The sequence below is a fragment of the Prinia subflava genome, chromosome 3 (genome assembly GCF_021018805.1).
Source record: "Prinia subflava isolate CZ2003 ecotype Zambia chromosome 3, Cam_Psub_1.2, whole genome shotgun sequence".
Classification (NCBI taxonomy): Eukaryota; Metazoa; Chordata; class Aves; order Passeriformes; family Cisticolidae; genus Prinia; species Prinia subflava.
The window spans coordinates 35,054,884-35,078,210 of NC_086249.1; the positions used below are offsets into that span (position 1 = coordinate 35,054,884).

Here is a 23,327-nt window from a genome sequence, read left to right on the forward strand (position 1 = left end):
CTGGGATTGTTGTGACCCAGAGGCAGGACCTGGCCCTTGGCCTTGCTGAACCTCATACAATTGGTCTTGACCCATCCATCCAGCCCGTCCAGATCCCTCTGCAAGGCCTTCCTGCCCTCCAGCAAATCAACACTCTCACCCAACTTGGTGCCATCCGCAAATTTACTAAGGGCACACTTGATTCCTTCATCCAGATCATCAATGAAGATATTCAACAGGACTGGGCCCAACACTGAACCCTGGGGGACACCGCTAGTGACCAGCTCCCAGCTTCCACCACTCTCTGGGCCCAGCCATGCTGCCAGTCTTTTACCCAGTGAGCAGCTAGTTTCTCCAGGAGAACGCTGTGGAAAATGGTGTAAGTAAAATCCAGGTAGACAATATCTTTTCCCTCATCCACTACGCAGATCACCTTGCTTTAGAAGGAGATCAGGTTAGTCAAGCAGATCTTTGGCAATGAAGAGGAGGTCCATATTATTCCACATTATGTGAAGCAATTCTGGGCAACCAAAGAGAAGTTGGCACTGGCATAGAACTATGAACATAAGCCATCATCTGTCCTGACATCAGCAATTTTGCTTTAAACTGTCTCTGATTCAGAGACAATGCATCTGCAAGTTCAGGAGTGAAGCAATTCTCATAATCCAAGTTACTGAACCAGCTGACAAGGTGCTGTTGTGGAAGTGGTTCAGTGCACCATGGCCTACATGATCCAGCAGCAGAGCAGAAGCCTACCATGTCAGGGACCATACAAAAGCAAAATAAAGACACAGCCCATAATATAAAGAGCTAGTATTTAGTTGATCTTAGCTTTTTGAAGTTTTTTGTGTTTTGTTAAAGTCTTTGCTCAAACCTATGTTACACTGATGAGTAATTTTTATTTCATTTTACGCAATCCACTTTTTATTTACCTGAGATTCACATATACTATTCCAAAAACATCTAAAAAGCTGTATTAATTATGAAACACAAATGTCAAACTGTTACTTGACTGCTTTGTCAAGTCAGCTTTGAATGTACAGAATTTTGCTGACAAAAGCAGTTTTATTTCACTCAAGATATAAGCACAGCAGCTCCAGGGATATTTACACTGCAGCTTTGCTACAAATTCAGCAGCAGGGGGTACTCATCTATGGAAAGTGGATTTTCAGTTGACACTGGATTATCAGCTAAACTTTTTCAATAGTTTTTTCACCTGACACTCAGACAGTTCTGAACTATGGCTACAGCAATGTTATCAAAGTATGACAGGATGAATCTTGGAAAAAATTTATTACACAGCTGGTGTTTTAATAGTTTGTCATCTTTCATCCGATCATTTGTAACAGGATAATCAATATCCATTTCATTCCATTGACCTCATGTTTTAAATAAGTTTTCCTTACCATTACATTATAAAAAGAGACAAGTCATAGTTGCAGCAATCCTAACCTGCTTTGTTACATAACATTTCCAGAGTCTTGTGCAAAGCAAGCCTTCCCTTCATACCCATAACATTTTACACGACCTACCTTCTGCATTAAGATGCATGGTTTCCAGAGGTCCAATAAATGCATATCGCATTCCCAATCCATCAGACATCACAAGGTCTAGATCAGTAGGAGATATTACTCCTTCCTAAGCAGCAAAAGTACAACAGGAAGGAAGACTGGTGAATGTTTGCTTTTAATGCAAAATTTCCCATTTATGTATATAATTTAAAAATTAAGGAAGTAATGAAAACTAAGGCTAGAAATAGCAGTTAAGATTGCAAACACATCTGTTTGCCAGAAATGTCGATCTATTATGCAAGCCTTCCCACGGTTCAGCATAAGCAGTCATTCATATCTCTAGGACTGTACTTCATAGTCCCAGAAACTGAGAAGAAAGCAAGCATGACACTCGTAGTAGCATATGGCCAAAAGAGTTTGTATCAAATTCAAGTACTATGCCGACCTTTTAAATACAGGAAATTTGGCTAAATGTTACATCTCCCTTCATATTCTCTTATTTACGGATTTTTGGGCAGAGTCCCAGTTAGCAGAATGGCGGTGCACCAGAGGATACTGCTCCTGAGGCCACCTGCAAAAAAGGCTGGGCCAAACACACAGGCAATGCAGTTGCCACTCGCTCCCAACAGAACTTATTGAACATTCAACCTACCCAGCCTCAACCTGGCCAGGGTTCTTGAGTTCTTTGCTAGCCTCGCATCTCAAGAGCTGGCAGGATATGGAGCAAGCAAAATGAAGCATTTCTCATGTTAAATGTTGAGCATTGCTATTCCACCCACATGTAGCACTCACAAGAAAGCCAATGCCTCCGCCAGGTTGGGACAAGCACAGACAGGCTTGTAAAAAATGATTCACAGTTCTTTACCTGAACAGATTTACTTTAGAAGAATACTGTTTATTACATGAGGTTGTTTTCTACCTACTAGAAAGATAAGAATTAATGAAGACTTGTTCTAACCCCTTTCATCAGATAAAGCTTGGTTTCAAAAACTTGACCTCTTTGTTCCCAGAGACATGAAAACATTTCCTTCTGGGTAGGAAGGTGGAAGAGATGCTGAACTGCTTCTAATTTATCTTTTCACTCTACTCTGAGGTGCTCGGCCTACTCTAAGCAAGTGCCTCTTCCTTAACAAGCACCTTTAAGCTTTAGAATACTCATAAACTCATCTGCTTGGACAAAACCACATAATTTTCTGCTAAATTTCTCTCTTCCAGGGCCCTGTCTGAATGCCCCTTTGTATCACACAGTCATGGGCTAGAGTTACGGGCACACAGGACAGCTCTTCTGATCTGAAGTAGACATTGACATCTGAGCTAGACATCTAGACTCTTTATAATCACCAGGGAGAAAAAGGAAATCAGCATCCTAAAGCAGTAATCTAGAGTAGGTAAGATGAGTTGTGTCCTAAAAGGGCCTAATTCTCCTCACTGATTGAAAGATGAGTAAGAAGCTTAGATATCACTGTCTTCATTTTCGATGTCCCATCTTAAATGAGCTGCATCTCACCCACTGTATCTTCCTGTGTCCATCATTTACATCATCTACTGCTACTTTAGAAGAAACTTAAAAGTCACAAATCAACATAACTTCTACAGCTGGCCACAGACATCAAGTTTCATCAACTCATGCTTAAACTGAGACTTTTATAAGACAACCTCAAGACTCAACCTGTTAGGAGGCATTGTTCCTTTCAAAACCAAGCCTGTCTGAATCCCTGTTGCAGAATTCTACCTTGAAAAAGAAGAACTGATATAATTATTAGGATCAATGTACCATATATGGAACACACAGTTTTCCTAACGATTAGCCATAAAATGGCAGGGATAAGAAAGCATCATTTTCTTCAAATTAAAGGTAAAGCATAGACATGGTAAAGTAACTCATCTAGAGCAGATAGAAAAGTCTGCATAAAGACAGGACTAAACAACAACCTCAGACAGAATTCAGATTACAGACCAGCATCAGGGTAACTAACAGAGGCACTATACGTTCTGAAAGCTTTTTCCCCTGACATAGCAACACAACTTCTCTGAACAACATCAGCAAAGTCAACAAAAGTGTTCCTCTGTTTGGAGTGCTTCATCCAAACAATGAGTTGTGCTGGTAAAGCTGTGCTTGATGAGTGGTTTTCCCCTGCCCCCCTGGGTGACATGGATTTGTGGACAAAAGACTAACCACAAATTCCAGACAAGCATTTGAACCACAGCAGCAGTGAAAAACTGTAAACATAATGTTGAAAGATTTTAACAGGCTCTTGAAGTACTTCACAGTCATTGCAAATTAATTTCCAAATTAATAACTTACTTTCTTTGGATACCATAGTCCTCAGCTATTACACTGGTATTTAAAGACCAGGTGCCCTCAGAATCATGAGATGAGTGCTTTGCTCTTGGCCTTTTAACTATGGCTGCAATTTGATGTTTACAGCTGCTGAAAGGCAAGAATTGTTGCTACCAGAAGGAAACCATGACAGATCCCTTTCGTTGAGGGATACACTGTTCTAATCAAATGAGCTCAGCTTCTTCCTGTCAAAGACACCCTCCTGAAGAAAAGCTTGTTACTTCTTCTCTTCATAAATTAAGAACACATAAATGACAAGCAAGTTAGACCTTCCTACCCTAGGGAATAACCCTACTCCCATTTATGATAAGGAAATGATAACTTGGTGGAATGACTCATCAGGCTGCAAGTTCAGCAAGGTGTCTTCCACAAGGATTGGTGTTTATGCTAAGCACTAAACAAGAAAGAGTTCCTATCCGGTTTCACTAAGTGTAGGTGTGAATTAGTCTTCCCAAGGGGATTTTTCATCCTGGATTACCCTTCTGGTAAGCTTCTGCCTCCAGCACTTGTCAGAGGGAAGAGGAAGTATGTTAAGAGTTCACTAGAAACTCTGACAGCTACAGAATTAAGATTTAAAATAAATTCCACCAAAATCCTCAGTGATCCCAATAGCCAGTCAATTTTCAAAATCTAGACTATCTCAGAATCCTCCACACTTCTTACAACAACATTTATATACCACAATCTCATTTCCCTAGAAGTTTTAACCTCCAGTGATACCACAGGATTATCCTAATGAGCCTTTGGTACTTTATTGGTGCTTCTCCCTACACAGGGACTCTTTTCACCTTTCCAGAATCCTGTGGTGGTTCTGCAGTCTGCAGCATTAGGCTCTGACCCAACCTGTTTGGTTTTAATCAGCAGTCTTTCTTTCCATCTCTGGGTCACACCCACATCACAGCTTCTGTCACAGACTTGGTTTGTAATCATACCAAATGCAATGGCCAAAAAACATCATAATCTTTCTGATTCCACAAATTCATGTTCTCCTGCTCACTCCAGTCTGTTATAGAATTACTTTGGACTTCACTGCCTCCTGGACCACATACTTTCTGTTTCCAAATCTGCCACTTCATCCTCTGTATTTCCCACATCCAGTATGTTTTTTCTTTTCTGATTGCCACTAATATATGCATTTTCTCTCAGGAGTACTTGTTACACCCTCCTCTTCACTATCACTTCAGTCAAGTCCCTTCCATTCACACCCTGATATGATCTTTTTCCAGTCTTGTCATTTTGAATATATGACATTTCTCCCATATCCCTCTACATCTCTCAATTTCATAATGTTTAAGAAACTTGTTGTCCTGCACACTTCACACCTCCTTGCTTTGCTGGCCTTTATCTTCCTTCTTACATGGCACTCTCACTCACCTCACCCTGTGCGAAACACTTAGTAACAACACTATTCTTCTTCCTGTCCCTTAACTTCCTTTTTATGATATTCCCCCTTTTATGGGGCACTGTAACTAAATGTTTAATCCTATACCTTATCTTCAATCTTTTGGAAAAGTCCTCTGAATAACACTGTAATATAATTAATAGTAAGGAATCTGGACTTTAAAAGTCTTGCCAGCATTTAAAGTCTGCTAGGCCAGTCACTTGACAAAGGAGGGGTATGTTAAATTAATGATTGAAGCCAGTGCACCTGATTGCCACAAAAACAAACTAAAATGGACACATAGCCAAACCATGATTTTATTTTCCAAAAGATTAACAACAATTGAAGAGCTGTCCGTTCTTCTCATGTTTTACGACAACAACATAAAAGAAAATCCACTTTTAAAGAAAAAAGAATCACATTAAGACAGTATTAAAATCTTATACAGAGGTAAGTAGAGTATTTACACAATCCATCCTGTAACAGTTTTAACATGTTCCTAAAAGCAGCTGAAATTCCTCTATTATGTCAAGGTTAAAAATATGTCATGCTCCACTTGATATCTCTGCTGCTGTATTTTATGACCTCCTTGCAAATTCCAGGTGATGCTTAGGAAAATATTGCAAAAAGGTAGAATTTCACTCAGTGATCCACAGGTAAATGACAATCATGTCTACTCAGAGTAAGGCTTGAGACTTCTGAACTGTTGTGAAAGTGTTTGGTTGTTATTTTCTGGATTATGTTAACCAAAATTTTACCTTAAGAATAAGATAAAGTCAAGCTATTTAATTAATACCCTTTGCAACATAATCCTAAACTACTCTAAAGTGTACTGGTACCAGTAGAAGTACAAAAGTAATGATGTCTACAGTGCACAGTGTGCTTCCCAGGCAAATAAAGGCAGTAACCTTCTGCTCCAAGAGTTATGAACAAAATCAGACACACCAGTGACCACTGTTCATTAAGATGTGAGAAAGTAAATAAATGGTAACAGAGAATAACACAGAGAAAACAGTTTGAGGTATTTTTCCTGTTACTGGCTAAAGGTTATTCTAATGGTTTCGAACTGGTAATATAAAAATTTAGGGTTGATAAGAGAGGAATAAGGATCTTAAACCTCAACATCTCACAGTAGTTCTTTTACTCTCATTATTTTCAGCTTTGCAACATTTCTACCAAAGCCCTAAATTTGAATACATAAATAAGAAAGCTACATGAATGCCGGTCTCAGATAGGCTATGAGGTCCTACAGAAAGTCCCCAGATACATGACCTTAAACACACAGAAGGGAGTACTCCCAGTGTCTGCTTTATCATGGAATAAATGTGGAGCATGAGGAAATAGAGATAACTGATACAAAAATTTCCTGCCACAAACACCTGCACTGCCCAAATGCTTGTGACTTGCAAGTCAAAGTAATCTTTGAAAAGACATCTTGTCACAAAAATACTAACTCGGACCCAAAATGAAACATCTCTTTGTAGCATCCATGCCTCAAAAAGAAGAACTTGCTCAAATTACATCTTTTAGACCCATAAATGAATCATGGTCTTTGCTTCTAAGTTCTTGTAAAGTCAAACTTCTGCATTCTGTAATCTACATTCCTAGTTATCCACATAAGCAAAGTTCTCAGTATTCAACTGTACATCTACAAATGAGTTTTCTTTCTTCTACTTTCTTACAAATCGGATCTCAGCTTGCAAGCCTATTAATTTTTTACCACTTCACCACAATTCCCACTCCCACATCCAGTCCAGTCCTGCATTCACAGCACTCGTTTTGTGCCCAGCTGTAAATCCCAGTCTCCTTGTGTGTGCAGCTGGGAACCCCAGCACCTTTGGCACAGACAAACTGTATCCCAGTACTCAGGTTTCTCATTGCTACTTTAATCTCTTTGCACTGCATTATGCTTCTCTCTGTGCTCTGCCATCCATGCCACATGCAATTTGAGCACCATGTGGAGTCTTGAGCCTGCTCCCAAAGTGCTAGCAGAGCCTTACCTCTGGCTGTGTTAAAAGTGTGTCCTACTCTTGGACCCACATGGCAGAAGTCAGTGAGCCCCACACAACATTCAGCAAGCAGATATCTTTACCTCATTTCTTTCTACACAACTGCATCTTTACTTCCATGCTCTGTATCAGAGCCTTTCTCCCATCACGATTCCTCGCCCATGTCTCATCCATCCCAACACAGCGCTGCTAAAGAAAAGAGGAAGACTGGCAGGTTGTCAGTTTCCCAGATAGATTTGGGAACTCAAACATATTCTGCAAGCTACTCAGCCTATTTATTATAAAGTTTTCAAGATAAATGTTGTAAGTACAGCTGTACTGCATGTCTGTCCTACTATCAATGACTTTAAGAGGACATAAGTAGTTCTACTGGAAAAACTTCCACTAGTTTCTTTATTGAAATAAGCTCAACTGACAGAAAAAAACCACAACAACAAAAAACTCCCAACCAACAAAAAAACCCCACCAAAACAACATAACAATCCACCAGTGCTTCTCAGAGTAATGAAAACATTTGTTCAACATGTTACCAATGTGAGTAAAACTTGATTTTTAGGAGTCTCTCAAAGACTGAGAGTTGGGTAGATTTATGTTTCCAACAGTAAAAACTGGAAAGTGACTTCACAATCAGAAGCAAGAATTATGTTTCCCCGTTTGGAAAGTTGAATACACCAAAAGAACATGACTTGCAATAATAAATAAGTTGGCAGCACAACAGTAGGAACACACAGATTGCCCCAGGCCTGCAGTTCTCACCTATCTGCAGTGATTCTCCTCCCATCAAAGGCACTGTGCAGCCCAAAGTCACACAGCTGAAACTACACCTTTGACAGCTGCTATTGTTCAAGCTTCTGGAGTGGAAATAGGGCCACCAAAGTTGCTACTGTTTAAATGTGTATTTGGCTGAATTATACAAGAATGAAATTATACAAGAACAGAACAACTTGGTGTTGGGAGGGATGAAACCTACACTTTGAAACTTTGATTTACAACAAAATCAACTTTCTTTATCTGTCAGTCGTTCAAGCACTATTTTATTACTATTCACATCACCACTACTGCCACAAAAGAATCCACACAACAGGTTCATACTAAATGTTTGCCTCAACTCAGTACTTCCTTTCCAACAGCAGCCCATTAATTGTTCAACAGCAAGATCAGAGAATGATATTTTCAGGGGTATGTACTGTGCTGCCTCAGCTCCCAGCAGTCCAGTCTCTGAGACTTTGAAGCTGGAGGGTGCTTCTGCACAGTCCAACATGAATGTGACTAAATGATCCCCGGATCCATTCACATTTTTAGCATCCTAGGTTACTATGGCAGTGGCTTCCACCATTGAGTTTATGCTCTCAGAAATGTGAAAGAATCCTGTTAAATTTTTGAGGCATTACCTGAATTCCTGTGCTGACCAAGTGTGACTGGTCCACAGTTTCCCAACAACTCTCTGAATTCTTATAAAAGAGGTAAGGTGTGCTAACTTCCATTTTTGCAGTATTATGCTAGATAGTGTATAAAAAGGTGCTTAAATTAGTATTTCATCAACTTCACATTTCAGTTTTGTGATCCTCGGGTAAGTCCAATTTCTCCTCCACAGTCTGTAATTGTTCATCTTCCCTTTCCTCCTTCAAAAATCTTGTTCTTAGCATGACTTATTTTATATCAGATCTCTTCCTTTCAAGGAAAGGTTAGGATGCCTTAGGAAGGCTGACCTGAAACAGAGACTGGACAGAGCTAGAGAATAAAGTAGGTATTTACTGAAAGGCCTTTAGGATACACCTTGAGCAGGACAAGAGCCTGACCAAGGCTACACCCAAGGTGGACTGAGAATGATCACAAAATGGATGACCGGTCATGAGGTCTTATATTTTTATAAGTTTTGGTCCATTTGCATATTGGGGCTTAATTGTCTAATTACAGCTTTAGGTTGTGAGGTCCCATCCTTCTTGTTCATTCCTTCAGTCCATTGTTGTTTATAATGTTGTTTATGCTGGCTGAAAGTTGTCCGTGGTCCTCAGCAGGAAAGGATTTGTTTTGTCTACCTGCTCTGTGAAGAGAGCTTACTAGCACTTAATATGAGGCTTAGAACTACAGCCCTAGGCAGCACAGAATCTGAAAAACATGAAAGCTAAAAAATTAAGGCATCAGTTACACTGTGGGAACCTCTTTTAATAGCGAATGTAACAGCTGAGCTAGCTTTTTCCTCATTAATTTAACCTTCCTTGCTCACAATTTTTAGTAGTTGTTTTTACATTTTTATTCTCAAAGATATTTTTCACCAGTGTTCTTATGGTTTCAAAAATAATTTAGAGGCTAATTTGGATAGGGCCAAACTCACCAGTGGTGCCCAAAAGCAAGACAAGGGGCAACAGGCACAAACTATAAACTCAGAAAGTTCCATCTGAATAGGAAGAAAAAGTTTCTTTGCTTTGAGGGTGACAGAGAACTGAAGGAGGCTGCCCAATGAGTATAAATATTGTCCTCTGAAGTTATTCAAAAGCCACCTAGACATGATCCTGTGCAACCTGCTGTAGTAGGGGTGTGGGGCTAGATGATCTCCAGAGGTCCCTTCCAACCCAAACTATTCTGTATGTGACTGTCTTTTCTATCTTATGTTTTCTGACATGACTATAGCTTTCTGAAGGTGTTTTTCTTATCATAAACTTGAGATTTTGCATTAAAGGTTTAACATTTTAAAAATTTAAATAAACATATCTAGTAGTAATCAGTCCCTTCCTCACAACACTGTTTTACTTACTGTTACCACCTCCTTTATATTGTTGTATTATGTTGCTAGTGAAAGCCAGCTACAGGTAAGCAAAATCAGTTCAGCAACTATGTTTAAGCACTTCTTTGGAAAAAGAGTTGCTTTGTTTACAGTAGTATTATCTTAGTTTCAAGATCTTTGCCTGTATTTGTGTGCATGGTTGTTTTAAACAGCTTGAAAAATCAAAACACTCCACAACAAAAAAGTAAGTCCTATTAAAGCCCAGTTGAAACTCTTCTCAAGAGAACAGCAACAGACTCATAACTCAGCTCCTGCTGATGAAAGATCAGACTTTTCAGCACAGAACAGCTAACTGTGGGAAAAGCTAGGCCACACAAACAAATGATTCTCAGCTAGAAGTCTGAATGGGCAGGAGGAGGAGAAATCTGTCTTTACCTACAAGTATCAAATAACAGTTAAACCTATGAGTGCAGTTCCTGAAAGACCAAAGAGAAAACCATTTAAAATATTTTCATGGCCACTGTATAATAGGCCAAGAACACTAGAAAAAAACTAACAGGAAATTATGAGAAACCTACAAGAAGCAAAACTGGTATTTTGATTCCCGTGCTTTTAAAATTATTCTTTTGATTGCCCTGACAATAACAGTAGTCTGAAAAAAGAAAGCAGGAAAAAGAATAGTTTTTACCATCACATATAATCTTGGTTTTGTCAGTCTTTGCTTTTTATAACTGACATCACGTCTTACTGGGCTTAATTTACATTTAAATATACATTTTATGTTCATAAGGGACAACTGAACAAAGATGACAAATTTAAAGGAGTTTAAATGTACAATCTCACTTATCACATCTAAAGAACTGACCAAGTACTGAAAAAAAAAGATATACATACACCCACAAGTCTCCAAGCTTCACTTATCACTGCATACTGTAGTCGATTCAGAACAAACCCCTCGATTTCTCTGTTTAGTTTGACAGGAGACTGACCAATCTTCTTCATGAGGGCGTATGTTCTCTCTGTCGTAGAAGGATCTGTTTCTGGATGAGGAACGATTTCAACCAACGGCACAAAGTAAGGTGGATTTACCTCAAGAAGAAACAGAAAAGAAAAACATCAGCCACCAACAGAACAAGTGAACATAAAGCATCTTTATAGCTGGCACTAGCTTGGATAATTTCCAGTGAACACAGCAAGCCTGACATTCAGACCTTGGAAGACTTCACCAATCCAATAAAGGTGGGTGCATTATTTCAAATTAATAGAAATAATTAAACTTGCACTAAATCAAACTCTGTTTAACCCCAGCAAAATTCATGGAGCTACATCAGAGATGACAGCACTCAAACAGTACTAAAAGACTTTATCCTGTCTTGAGGAACTGTGCGGTCAATATTCAGGCTGCTTCTTGTTGTAAGACATATGGTCACCACCTGTCTTTCCAAATTAAGAAAGGCGTTTCCTTTTGGACAGTCAGGAACTTTATAACAAAAGTATGGCTAAACACCACCTGTAAGACGCAACACTTAACAGATAAGCAGCTACTGCCCCAAGCCTGTAAATATATGCTAAATACAGTAACAGATATCACATAAAACATACTTTGAAAATGTTGCAGAACAGGTTACCTTCAAACACTGTACTTAGAAAAAAAATAAATTACCTCTCCCTGACTCTTCCCAAACGTAATTTCTCATCAAGGCAAGACCTTTGTTATGTATTTTTGAAGTAAAAAACAAAAAATCCTGAAGATCATCCTAGAAACAGCTAAAAGTTCTTCAGGTCATAGTGTTACAGGCAGTAATGCTGCATGCATGCTCTTTCCAAAGTAGCAGTCCTTCGGCTGAACTCTTAAAGATGTTAAATTCAGTTATCTATCTAGTTACAGACAATAGAAGGAGCTAACATGTAATAAATTACTACCAGGAATAACAGTGACATTTAAAGGATGGTAATTAAATACTGATTTTTTCATCATGCTCCCTTATAGTCAACTACTCTTAAATGTGCTCCTGTAAATGCAAGTACAGGATTTAGTCACAGGAACATGCAAGCAGCCTTTCCTCCATGCATGTTCGCTCTTTTCAGTATTTACATGGTTCCCTTTCCTGCAGGATCTGACATCTGCTCTAACTACTGGTGTAACACACTTCATTTCTTTTAGAGGGCCTTGTGTCCCAACACAGCCTCTCTCAGTATCTTTGGCAGTGCCACCACCAACACTGAGAATGGTGTGGTGGATGGACACCATCCACTGGCCCCAGGCAACTGAGCAAGACCCAGAACAGTGCAAGCACTAAGACATTCTCTGAGGCTTTTCTAACTCTTAAGTATACCACAGGTTCCAATCAGAAACAGGCCAAGTTAACTGTTGAGAGAGACTAAGGCTATTAAAAATTTCTTCTAAGATTAGTGTTGATAGTGATCTTATTGAAGTATTCCATTTCATTAACTTGGCACAGGGAGCATATGGGTGTGTTCATGACCACACTGAGGAGACACAGGAAGACAATTTTTCAGGGGTGAGATAATAGATATTGGTAAAAACTGACAGTTGTAGAACATAGATGAAATAGGAATGGGGAAAAATTAAAAGTATTTCAGGGAACAGAAGGTCACCTTAGTCTAACAAAGTGACACCTAAGAAATGAGATGACAAAGAAAATGCCGAAAAGAATTAAGTTACACAAAAGCTGTCAACAAACATAAATATTAATTTTAATGGACCAGTAACAAGATTGGAACAAAAATTAGAAGACACAAACAATTTCTAACAGAAGTAGTGGAGTTCAAAAAATAAACTGAGAGAGTTTAATGCAATCTGAAAGTTGATTGCAGGGTTTCCTGTACAACAGGGGACTTTGCTCAATGGCACAGTCTCCTCTAGCTCCAGATTTTTAGTTGTGTGACCTAGCAGGCATATACAGTACATGAGAAAAGAACCACCCTGCAGCAGACCTTTACTGATCCACTGCCTGAAACTGTTTTCAGAGAACAGCTGTACCTGTTTTGTATTGTAATGTAAGTATTGTGTGCATTTCTATCATACAGCTGTGCTGTGGGACTTCATTTTTTTTTGTAATTAATGAATCATGCTAAACAAAGGGATGAGCTGCTTCTGCACTTTGGGGACTCCATTTCATTTAACCTCAACACCCTCACCTGTACCAGAGGCCCTACAACTTTAGCCTTTAATTTTTCTGGTATATCAAATTCCACACTTGTTTTCAGTGTCTTGCAGAGCTGCTTGCTTCCTGCAGCCACAAAATCCTACTATTGTGTTCAAGATCTTAGTAAAAAATAAAACTAAAAAAACCACCCAAAGCCAACAACTAGTACAAAGCAAGCATGTTTCCTGATGCAGATGCAGAAAGGCCCCTGGAAGAGTATACTGGTTTCCAGCTTCTTTGGTACACTCAGAACAGCTGAGTGAAGCTGATATTACTAAGAAAACAGTCTCATTTGGACTGCAAAGCCATTTCAGAATAAGACATTTTAAGGTACTCCAGAGTGTTCGCTTTGGCAAAATATATATCCTTACAACAGAAACGTAGAAAATGTTTATGCAGGGACTAACTACCTTTCCAGATCTGATAAAATCTGGTTTCAGGAGTGGCTCCTCTGAAGACTGCAGTTCAGACTAAACGAAGTCAACTGGTACAGACCAACTTGGGAAAACATTAAGAAAGAGTACAGTAAAATCAAAGACTGACAAACAGTCAGGCAGCCATGAACTGGCTAAAAAATATATAGTTACTTAATACAGAAATGTTTTTTTACAAAAGAGACATCTCTTCTCTTGCACTAGAGAAAATAACAACTATTGAATTTTAAACTGGAGAAAGGCTAGATATCTAGGCACAGATACATATTTTGAAATTTGAATTTTTTTATAATTAAAAGGGATTGAAAAATTATTATACAGAAACAAACCAAAGCAAGCTTTTTGCTCCCCTTGCCACCCAGGCACCCCAAGGCACAATGGTGGTGGTGGAGAGGTGTCAGAAAGGCACTACACAAATGCTTTCACACTACAGCATTAGGCTACAGGTAGCTGTAGAGACACTACAGTAAAGTAGTGCTGTATTTTTATATTCTTGATCATGCCCAGGGAATTGAGGGCATCTGAGGGATGCCCTGGAGAAATATCATGTAGTTACCAAACTGCAGAAACCAGGGCAGGACCTTTCTTCATGACAACAGTCCTCTTAACTGACCAGCTGACCACCAGACTAACATTGGGTTAATAAATTTATTAGCTTCTTGAATAGCAGAAAACAGAAGCAGTAAGAGTCCCAGTGATGATCAAGATAAAATGCTTTTCCATGCTGAGGAGAGATGTGATAAACTGCTGTCCAGCAGTTCCAAACAGACCTCTACAGAAGATCACAAGTGCCTTTGACCATTTTTGAGGTTCTGCAACCTCTATTCATTCCATTTTTACATCACTGCCCAGTCCTAGTTGGTCCTGAAGCATGCAAGTTCAGCTCCAAGTCCAATTGTTCCATTTCATAATTCCTTAGTTCCTCTTTCAGGAATTAAGGAATACTGCTTCTGCATCACAAGTTTAAGAAAATGGAGTCTAAATTTCCCATCTTTTATCAATATAGCCTGTTAAGCACATGCACCTCTGCTTTTGGATTCTTACTGTTACCCAACAGAAGCTAAAAGAGGATACTAGACATGACTAACAATGACACAAGAAGAAAGTAGCAATGCTGTGAGTTTGTACCCAAAACATAGAATTCCTGTATTTTGAGAGCCAGTAGTTTGAGAAACACACAACAATATGACCACAACAGCTCACACAGAACATATCCTTGAGCCAACAGTATGCAACATGCTACATCTCTCAGTTTTGTAAATTAGTGCTGCTGTTCACAGAATAACCAAACTACAGCTTTTTTGAAAAGTTGGCCCTGCACACTAAAATGGCACACAAGAGCCCCAAATACCCTTCTGAGTCTTTCAGTCTGCAGGAAGAAGTTTGGGATGCAGTTTACACATAAAGGAAACGTGCCATCATACTTACAGGATGTGATACGATGCACTGCTTAACATGTTTAAGGCCAGTGAACAATTTGCTGGGTAAGAGACAAGAGGTTGAGCTGCTCAAGATAACATTGTCACCCACAATAAGATCCAACTGATCAAAAATCTTCTTTTTCAGTTCCAGGTTCTCTGGAGTACACTCCTGTAATAAAACCAAGAAACAGTATTAGAAGTCATGTAGTTCAATAGTATCTATCCATACATCTCAGACTTCACTGATCCCATCCTAGATTGACACCTAGGAATTCAGCACAAACCATCTATTTTAATCAGCCTGGATATACCAGTGAGCCATTAACACAAAATATCTTCCCACAGTTAAAGAAATGGAAAGCCCAAGAGTTTGTGTACAGCAAAAGATGGACCACTACATCCTACAAGACATTTACCGCAAAAGAAAATACTCTGCTTTGTCTAAAATACAGACTTTAACTCTCACAGGGAGATAACAAAATACAGAGGAATAAGACCTCCACTTTTTTTTTTAAGAGAATCTCATAAGATAGAAGTCATATTCTCTCTCAGACCAGATGGAAATTACCAGGTGTATCTGAAAAGAAGACAAACTTACAATCTCCAGAACTACGGCAGGATATTCCAAGGTATAGCTCTGCAACTTGTGCTTAAACAATTCCTAGAGCTGATATTGATGAAGATACTTAAGCATTTTAAGTGTGAGAGTCACTGAGAAAGACTTCTGAAGGCCATCTGAAGCAGAATGAATGCAATCAGAACTTCTCCCAAAGCTACTGAGAACATTCAGCTCTACATTACTGAGTGAAATTTCAAATTTATGAGCCAAGAGCCACAACCTACAGTCACCAGATTTCCACAGTTCTCTCCAGGAGATGCCTGAAGGAGAGCATGCAAAGATCCACTAGTCTGGGAGGAGAAGCACATGGGATAATAACTACAGTGAATCCCGCAAGCAACAGAAAAGTCTTCATCCTCCAAGAAGAAAATGGAGGAAGAAGGCCAGCCTGGTTTTGAGTGTTTTTGGAAGAGTTTAAAATATCCAAACACGATCCCAAAGTTGCAAAACCTCAGCCTTACCCTTAAAACACACAGAAAATATCTGCTCTTTTCCAACTCCAACCTTCTCTCACCTGTCAGTACTTCATTCTGTTCTTTCTGTTATGCTGAATTACACACATCAAGGTTAGGGGGAAAGGCTGCATATTTGACATAATCCAAAATTTACATTTAACATCTGCTGCTGCAGACAGACTCTGTGGCAAGAATGCCCAGGGCCAGTGTTTTTAAACCAAAAAATGTGTTAAAAGTAATTTGAAGTCTTTAAAAATAAGTTGCATGGAAGAGTACTAAAGGTTCCATGATGCAGAAGAGATAAACAGGGTCATTTAAGAACTCAAGATAGAGTCCAAAGTATTAGACGTTCTTATCAAAACAAAATGATACTCTGCTCATAGTTCCAGAATCCCTGCTCGTTGGTTAAGTTTAAATAGTTTCTTTTAGTGAAGCCAAAGACGACAAGAACTCTGCAGATACTGTTCAAGCTAATAAAAGAGCTGCTCTGAATAGGTTTGTGAACTTGAAACTCTAAGCCTGCTCTCACATCAGATGATAATCAAAAAGGCAAACTCAAATCTGCTGGAAACTCAAACCGGCCATGGTTACGTAAGGTTTCTGAATGGGCCATTTGCTTGGAGTTTCTTGTATAGTATCACAATTGTATTCAGGTTGTTGGACCACTGCAATAAAGTTTCTGTTCTCAGGCATGCAATTATTTTCTCAGAGACACCAATTCCCTGAAGAACAGGGGGAAAGTTAAGCTCTAAACAATCCATTAAACAGGAACCTCACTTGCTGTCAGTTATGGAGCCTGGAGAGGTCTGAAGCTATTCTGTTTACCATGAGAAAGAGACGATCAAACAGAGAGCAGATAAGATACGGGTTTAAAGCTACCACAGTTTCTCTCAAAGAATCAGTGCAAAAAGGTTAGCATGCACCACTATGCATTTTAAGTGACACTGTATATTTCTGTGCCCTTTTCTTAGGGAAGATCATACTTCTCATTTGCAGCGAACAGTAAACCTTTATTCCAAGGCCTGGTCACCTGAACAAGGTTGCTACAAATCTGGCTTCCAATGTAAACTTTATTAGACATCTCTTAAGAGCCTGATCAGAACATGACAGCTGTTAATTTTTAAAACCTCTCTCCTGGAGGTGCTGTATTGAATTAAAGGCTTAGATGTAATAGGAATTACACTATTCAAACACATGTTCAGAGAACACACAGCAGCTACTTGAACCAGTTTAGGAACTCTTACAGAACTACACAAAGATAAACACATGCTAGACTCCCTCTCTAGCAAACTGATACACCACATGGTGGTTGAGGTCTAGTTGCCCCTAATTAAGAAGCTGCACTCACATGACACAACCCCTGAAATACCAGTACATGGAAAGCCGGTGAGTTTTATCTGTTTAAATCCAGTGTCTCTGTGTTTTTGTATAGGGCTTTCTCACCATGCCATCCACAATCTTGCCCCCACATGCATCCATGATCATCTAAATGCACAACTTCATTTTTGGATTTTTAAATGCTGGCATCACCCCAGGTTCTTTCCATCCATTCTCAATTATGCCAAGGTAGCAACTCCTCTGTAAATTCCAGAAAAACACTCCCCAAAACATTATCTTGCAAAATACCTTTTCCTTATACTATCAATGAGAATTGCTGCTGAGCAATTTACTAGTACTGGGAGGCAAAAGAAACAAAATATGGCCTGAAGAAAAGCCCTGCAACACAGTGGTACAGTCCTAAAATAAGTAAACGTCCTACACAAGCAGTATAAGATGTAAGCCAGATATTTAAACTAGCGTGCAGAAGGTCAAAGATTAGCAACCACTCAGCAGCAAGCAAGCCACTTTCTGTAAAATCATCTGGAGATGCTGTCACAGGGAGCAGCATCAAGCCTTCCCAGTAACAAGTATGGAGTCTGATGGTAGTCACCAACATTAGGAACTGATGAATAAAGAAATCTGAAAGATACAGCTACACAACAATAACTTCCTACCTCCTGACTAGAGGCTGTCTGCTGCAAATTCAAAACATAAAGTGTTTCTTCTCTGGCAATCTTAATATGAAGGTTTATGATAATATATACACTCCTCCAAGTGAAGATACTTCTGTCTTGAGCTTCCTAGACCCATATTCATTGCAGGAGTGTATCCTGTACCATCGGATTCTTTGAAGTAGATTTTGGCCCAAGAGGCTGAAGTTGTGCCTCCTGAAGTCCAGGGCTGTAATCCCTGTTTTTGTCTTGCTTCTCTTCTCAGGATCCTCAACTTCACCATCTCATGGTTACCATAGCCAAGACTTTCCCCTGACCTTCACATCTCCTCATTGTTTGTGAGGTCCAGCACAACATGTCATCTGTTCTAGTCCTCAACCACCTGTGTCAAAGTTACCATGAATGCATTCCACAATCCTTCTGAATTCTTTGTGCTCTCCTGTGCTCTCCCTCCAGCAGATATTGATGTGGTTGAAGCCACAGCATGAAGACATGGGCCTGTGAATGTGAGGCTTCTGAAGAAGGCCTTTTCTTCCTGATCAAGTGGTCCATAGCAGTCAGACATCTACCACAAAGTCTCCCATACTGGTGATCCTGCTAATCTTGATCTGTAAGTTCTCAACTGACTCCTCAATCAAACCAAGAGAGAGCAAGAAACACCCAATTCCCCTCCCACAGCTATTTCCCTCCTACAGCTATTCACCTTTGTCTGGTACCACCTAACCCCCAAGAGCTGCACTTCACTGCCATGCTGCATCTGCTACAGCAAGGGCATCCTGTGCCCTAGCCCAGCCATAACTAAGGTTGAAAATTCTTTTCTAGAGTTCTGCAACTTCCCCTTTCCCAGTAAATTCAATAAGGTTTTAAGCAGCAGGTAAATTGTTTAGAAGCCATGACCACTTTGACTGCAACAAGAATGCTCCTCACCTTCTGCAGTTAAGTGAGGATCTCCAAACGTGCCACCAGCCCCTGCTCTGTTTACACACATATAAAACAAATCATTTTAAGGCGCCTCAGCTTGTCAGTGCTGTGATTCAGCTGACATTTTTAAGGCACCCCTTTAGAACAGTTCCCAGAGTCAAGTGACAGCAATGCTCTCCTCTCACAGAATGAGGCCAAAGCAGCAGCTTTCAAAGCACTGAACTATCCCACAAGCTGGACCCAGACTGTCAGCACTCCTGCAACAGGAACCACTTTATGTCCAGCTTTTTGTGGGACTATAAAGAACTTCACAGGATTAAGAGACAAAGAGATATGCATGTCAGAAAAGGAGCTTTTCTGAAAGCTTGGTGCCTAATACATTTCTACAAATACTTCCATTATCTTCTATGGTTATAATCCACTAGAAAAAGAACTTCACAGAAAAGACAGGCATAATTGTTTTACATTCAATCTAACAAGTCACTTGAGAATGTTTTATTTCTAAAACAAAGCCTGAATAATATAAACCTACAAAAAGCTTTAGCCTGTTGATTTTTACACACATAACCTGAATGCTGTTTAAGACAGACATTAAAAATGCCTGAAAAGGAGACCTGCAAATTTAATGAAATGAAATAGAGATTTCAAATCACTATCTATAGATAGCAACTGTACAGTCAAATACAATGATTCAATAGAATTTTACCATATCTAAATAACATAATAAAAGATTCTTGTAAAAGCCACTTTGAAAAAAGTACATATGCTAAAATAAGCTCTGCAAATTAAACCCTGCCATTTGACAAACACTTCTGCTTCCCCGAACATCAATGGCAAAGTTGAGGTTACTGAAGTTACCAAAGCAAAATTCCATCTATTTGCTCCATTTTGCATATAGACTGCTGTGTTTCAGTCTCCATTTTATTGAATCCACATCAAATCACATTTTAAGCAAAAGTGTGTTAAAATGCTCATTACTATCATCATTAGTATTTCAGTCCTAATTATTCTAATTTTTATTTAGGCTTTTGCATTGACATCCTGATTTGTTCTGTTCCTGCAGGGTTTAGGTTTGTGTTTAAGGAAACTTGAGCTTTTTTCTATTGTATTCCATGTCAGATACTAAAGTGCACTCTAGTCAGTAAGCAAGAGTCCCACACATGAACCAGGGGAACTACACCACCTGCAATGAAAAAACAAGACATTTTAACTGCAGAGGCTGGGAGTTCAGCTGGTGAAATAAGCAGAGACATAAAACTGTAGTATTAATATCAGAACAAATTATTAAGTCAGAATATCAATTTTGCTTTTGATTTTATTGTTAACCAATAGAACTCAGCTCAAATATCTATTTTTTTCATACATTGAATAGGTTTGATAATTTCACAGAATTCAAAATCATTACATATTTCAAATGGAAATACTTGACTTCAAGTATTTTTGACTTTTCCATCATGCTCCTGTCAAAAATAGTTTTAGTCTCTTTTTGTAAAGTGTCCTTAGTCCTCCCTGAAGATAAAGGCAGGGCCAGCAGCTGGGTATGAGGCACACACACTTTTGCATGGCTTTGGGATGAGATACACACACAGCTGTTGTGGAAGGAGACCCCAGGCTGTTACACACCTTTCAGTGCAGTGTCAGGATTTTGATCAACTAAAATGAGGTAGAAGGAGGGAAAAAATACCCCAAAACAAATCATCACAAAAACCCTGAAACACTTGGATGTGAGACAGAAACCCAACCCAGTGGGATACACACAGGGCAACAGGAGCTGATCAGGTTGTCTGCCCCTTTCCCACAGCAAATACTCAGTCCACTAAGTGGGTACACAACTTCCTCACAGACAGTTTCAAGCTCAGGAACAAAAACCAAATAATGAACAAAAATATCATTTGCTACAAAAACCCCCTTAGGTGTAAACCCACTCTAGTTAGTCCAAAACAAGCCACACAGCCTTGGCAACCAAGACTTCTATTTTGAACCTGAACTACCCTACTAACTACTACTATCCTGTAAGCCAAGGGTAAAAAGGCATAATAAGGGCAGCAGCTCCTTCAACTGAAAAGCAGATTGGCCATTTGTTAGGAATGGGAGGGCCACATTATCACCATGTAACACAATTATAAATATATGAATAATGTACAGGCATGTGGGTTTCACATCCCAGGGCTTCAGTTATAGACTTTCTATGGTTTATGTATGCACTGGAGCAAAATGCTAAACGTGGGAGGAGAAAGAATCACACCACAAGAGAATTTTAAGAACAGGTTAACACATTTTTGACAGACAGTTGTCTAGGTATGACTGATCCTGCCTGCTTTTGGTCTCATCACTAGATGAAGAAGCTTATTGTAAAAACGGTCGTAAAAGATCAGGTAAAGCATCAGCGCTTTCAGACTAATCTAATTTTAAAAATAATTTAGGGTTATAAATCACTTTAGATCTAGAGTGATAACTTCTTATTTGTCTTGAACATATGAGCTCATAGAAGTGTGAAATCTGATTCTTTATAAATCACTACCTATTGAGTGACAAGAAAGACTGTTGACTGCAAGACACTGTGCAAGTAAACAACAGTGAGGTGAAATCCAGCACTTGGATGGAAACATTTTGTACTTTCCTACATTTCATAAACATACTCTGTTAAAGAATCTGACCAATAAAAATACCAAGTTACTGCCATTTTATACTGTTCAGAATAAATGACTGAATTACAAGTGTCCTTTCAACCTTTAGTAGAAAAAAATCAGGATCTGCAGAGGTACTAGTTTTCAGAACTACATTTTCTAAAATAAGACTTGCAAATTTGGGAGGGTTTGAGGGGTTCTGTGAGAGGCTTTTTGGCTGTTTTTTTTTGTTTAAAACAAATACAGCAAATGAAGACAACTTTGCTTCTTCTGTAAGTATCATGGCATGAAAAGATCCATGATTTTCCATGATGTTCACGTGTCCTACAAAACTTTCAAAAGACACACAAGTCAATCAGGCTGCTAAAGATGAAGATCCTTTTTGTTCCCCCAGGAAAGGGCAATAAGATTTCACACTAGTTGACTGACATCCTCCTCCCTACATCTTCTCTCAAAGTACTAGATTTTCCCTGTTTTCCTCTACCCTGATCTCATCCACCCTGAAAAATAGGGAAAGTGATCTAGGAAATGCAATGGAAACACAATACCACCCAGAACAGGGACCAGGGAGCAATGGAAGACAACCTGAAGAGCAAGATTAGTTGTCAGGCAGAATGACAGTTTTGGCAATTACAACCTCCTGGAACAGGGACCAAAACCATATTCAAGACTGTAATGGTAGATGACACCAGCTGCTATATGCACAGAATAGATGGGAAATAAATGTTGGAAAATTTGGAAGGATATAAGTCCATTCATTCAGCAGCAGCACCACTGCAGTGACATGGGCAAACTGTTTACCTAAACATCATCTTTCAGTTCAGCTCAGACACTGACTTCATAAAATGAAGCAAGTCTTTTACAGCAAGTCTTTAAGATCTGATCATTCAATCTTTAAAATTAGAAAGAATTTTCTCAAAACTTCTACAAAGACAGCAAGTCAGGTCCCATGTCTAAAACCTGTTCCCTCAAAAGCCAAAACACAACTTTGGGTGCCTCAGGCCAGTGTTTAAGCTCGGTGGGTAAAACCAGGCCCAAGGTTATATTTGCCCAGCTGAGAACAAACAGACCCATGTTTGTCCATCCAGGGCTTAGTTCAGAAGAAGCCATGTTACTGCAATGCTTGCACACTCTGCCTGCCAGCAGTTTTGTTTTCACAGAGGTCTGTGACTAACAGAGCCTTCGAAACAGTATGGTCTTTCAGCCTAGGAGCCCAGGGCATCTGAAGATATCTTCACCCACTGTCTACAGACATTCCCTCATCCCCAGAAGTAAAAGGATTCTTGAAAGCCATCGGCAAAATCAAACAAAAACTTCAAGTAGAAACTGGTTAACAGTCAAAAACTCGTTTTTACAACCAGAGACACAAGACACCTATTGTCAAAGCTCCAAAGTCAACGCTGGTTTTGCACCCTGAAGGCACCACCAGGATTTTTGAAAGCTGTTAACACTGTTTTTTTAAAAATATGTCTTACTGGAAAAGATGAAAAAGCCAGCAAGATCTGAAAGATATCAGGCTGAAAATCTTTTAGTGTTGTTATCACCAGCTTAACAGCCTGTGCAGGTGTAATGCGGGGAGGAGGAGAGGAGGCGGAACACCCACTCTTTTTAAATGGGTGGGCAGGAAATGAAGATACTCCTCTAAGGCTTTTAGGAAGAGTTCTTTTAAAAGTAAAAAGGATAAATACTTCAAGAACACAAGGTGTAAGTTAAAAGCTTACACCCTTGCCCAGTCTGCTATGT

At 39.3% G+C, this 23,327-nt stretch overlaps 1 protein-coding gene across 1 annotated transcript in view; it reads right to left on the minus strand.

The window, feature by feature from the left end:
- CRYL1 (crystallin lambda 1) overlaps positions 1–23,327 on the minus strand; it is a 51,836-nt gene that overhangs the window by 14,664 nt on the left and 13,845 nt on the right. The window contains exons 4-6 of the mRNA XM_063394658.1: positions 14,979–15,140; positions 10,841–11,035; positions 1,512–1,617 (exon numbers count right to left, since the gene is read on the minus strand). Of these exons, the coding sequence (XP_063250728.1) occupies positions 1,512–1,617; positions 10,841–11,035; positions 14,979–15,140 (463 nt within the window). The remainder of the gene's footprint in view (positions 1–1,511; positions 1,618–10,840; positions 11,036–14,978; positions 15,141–23,327) is intronic.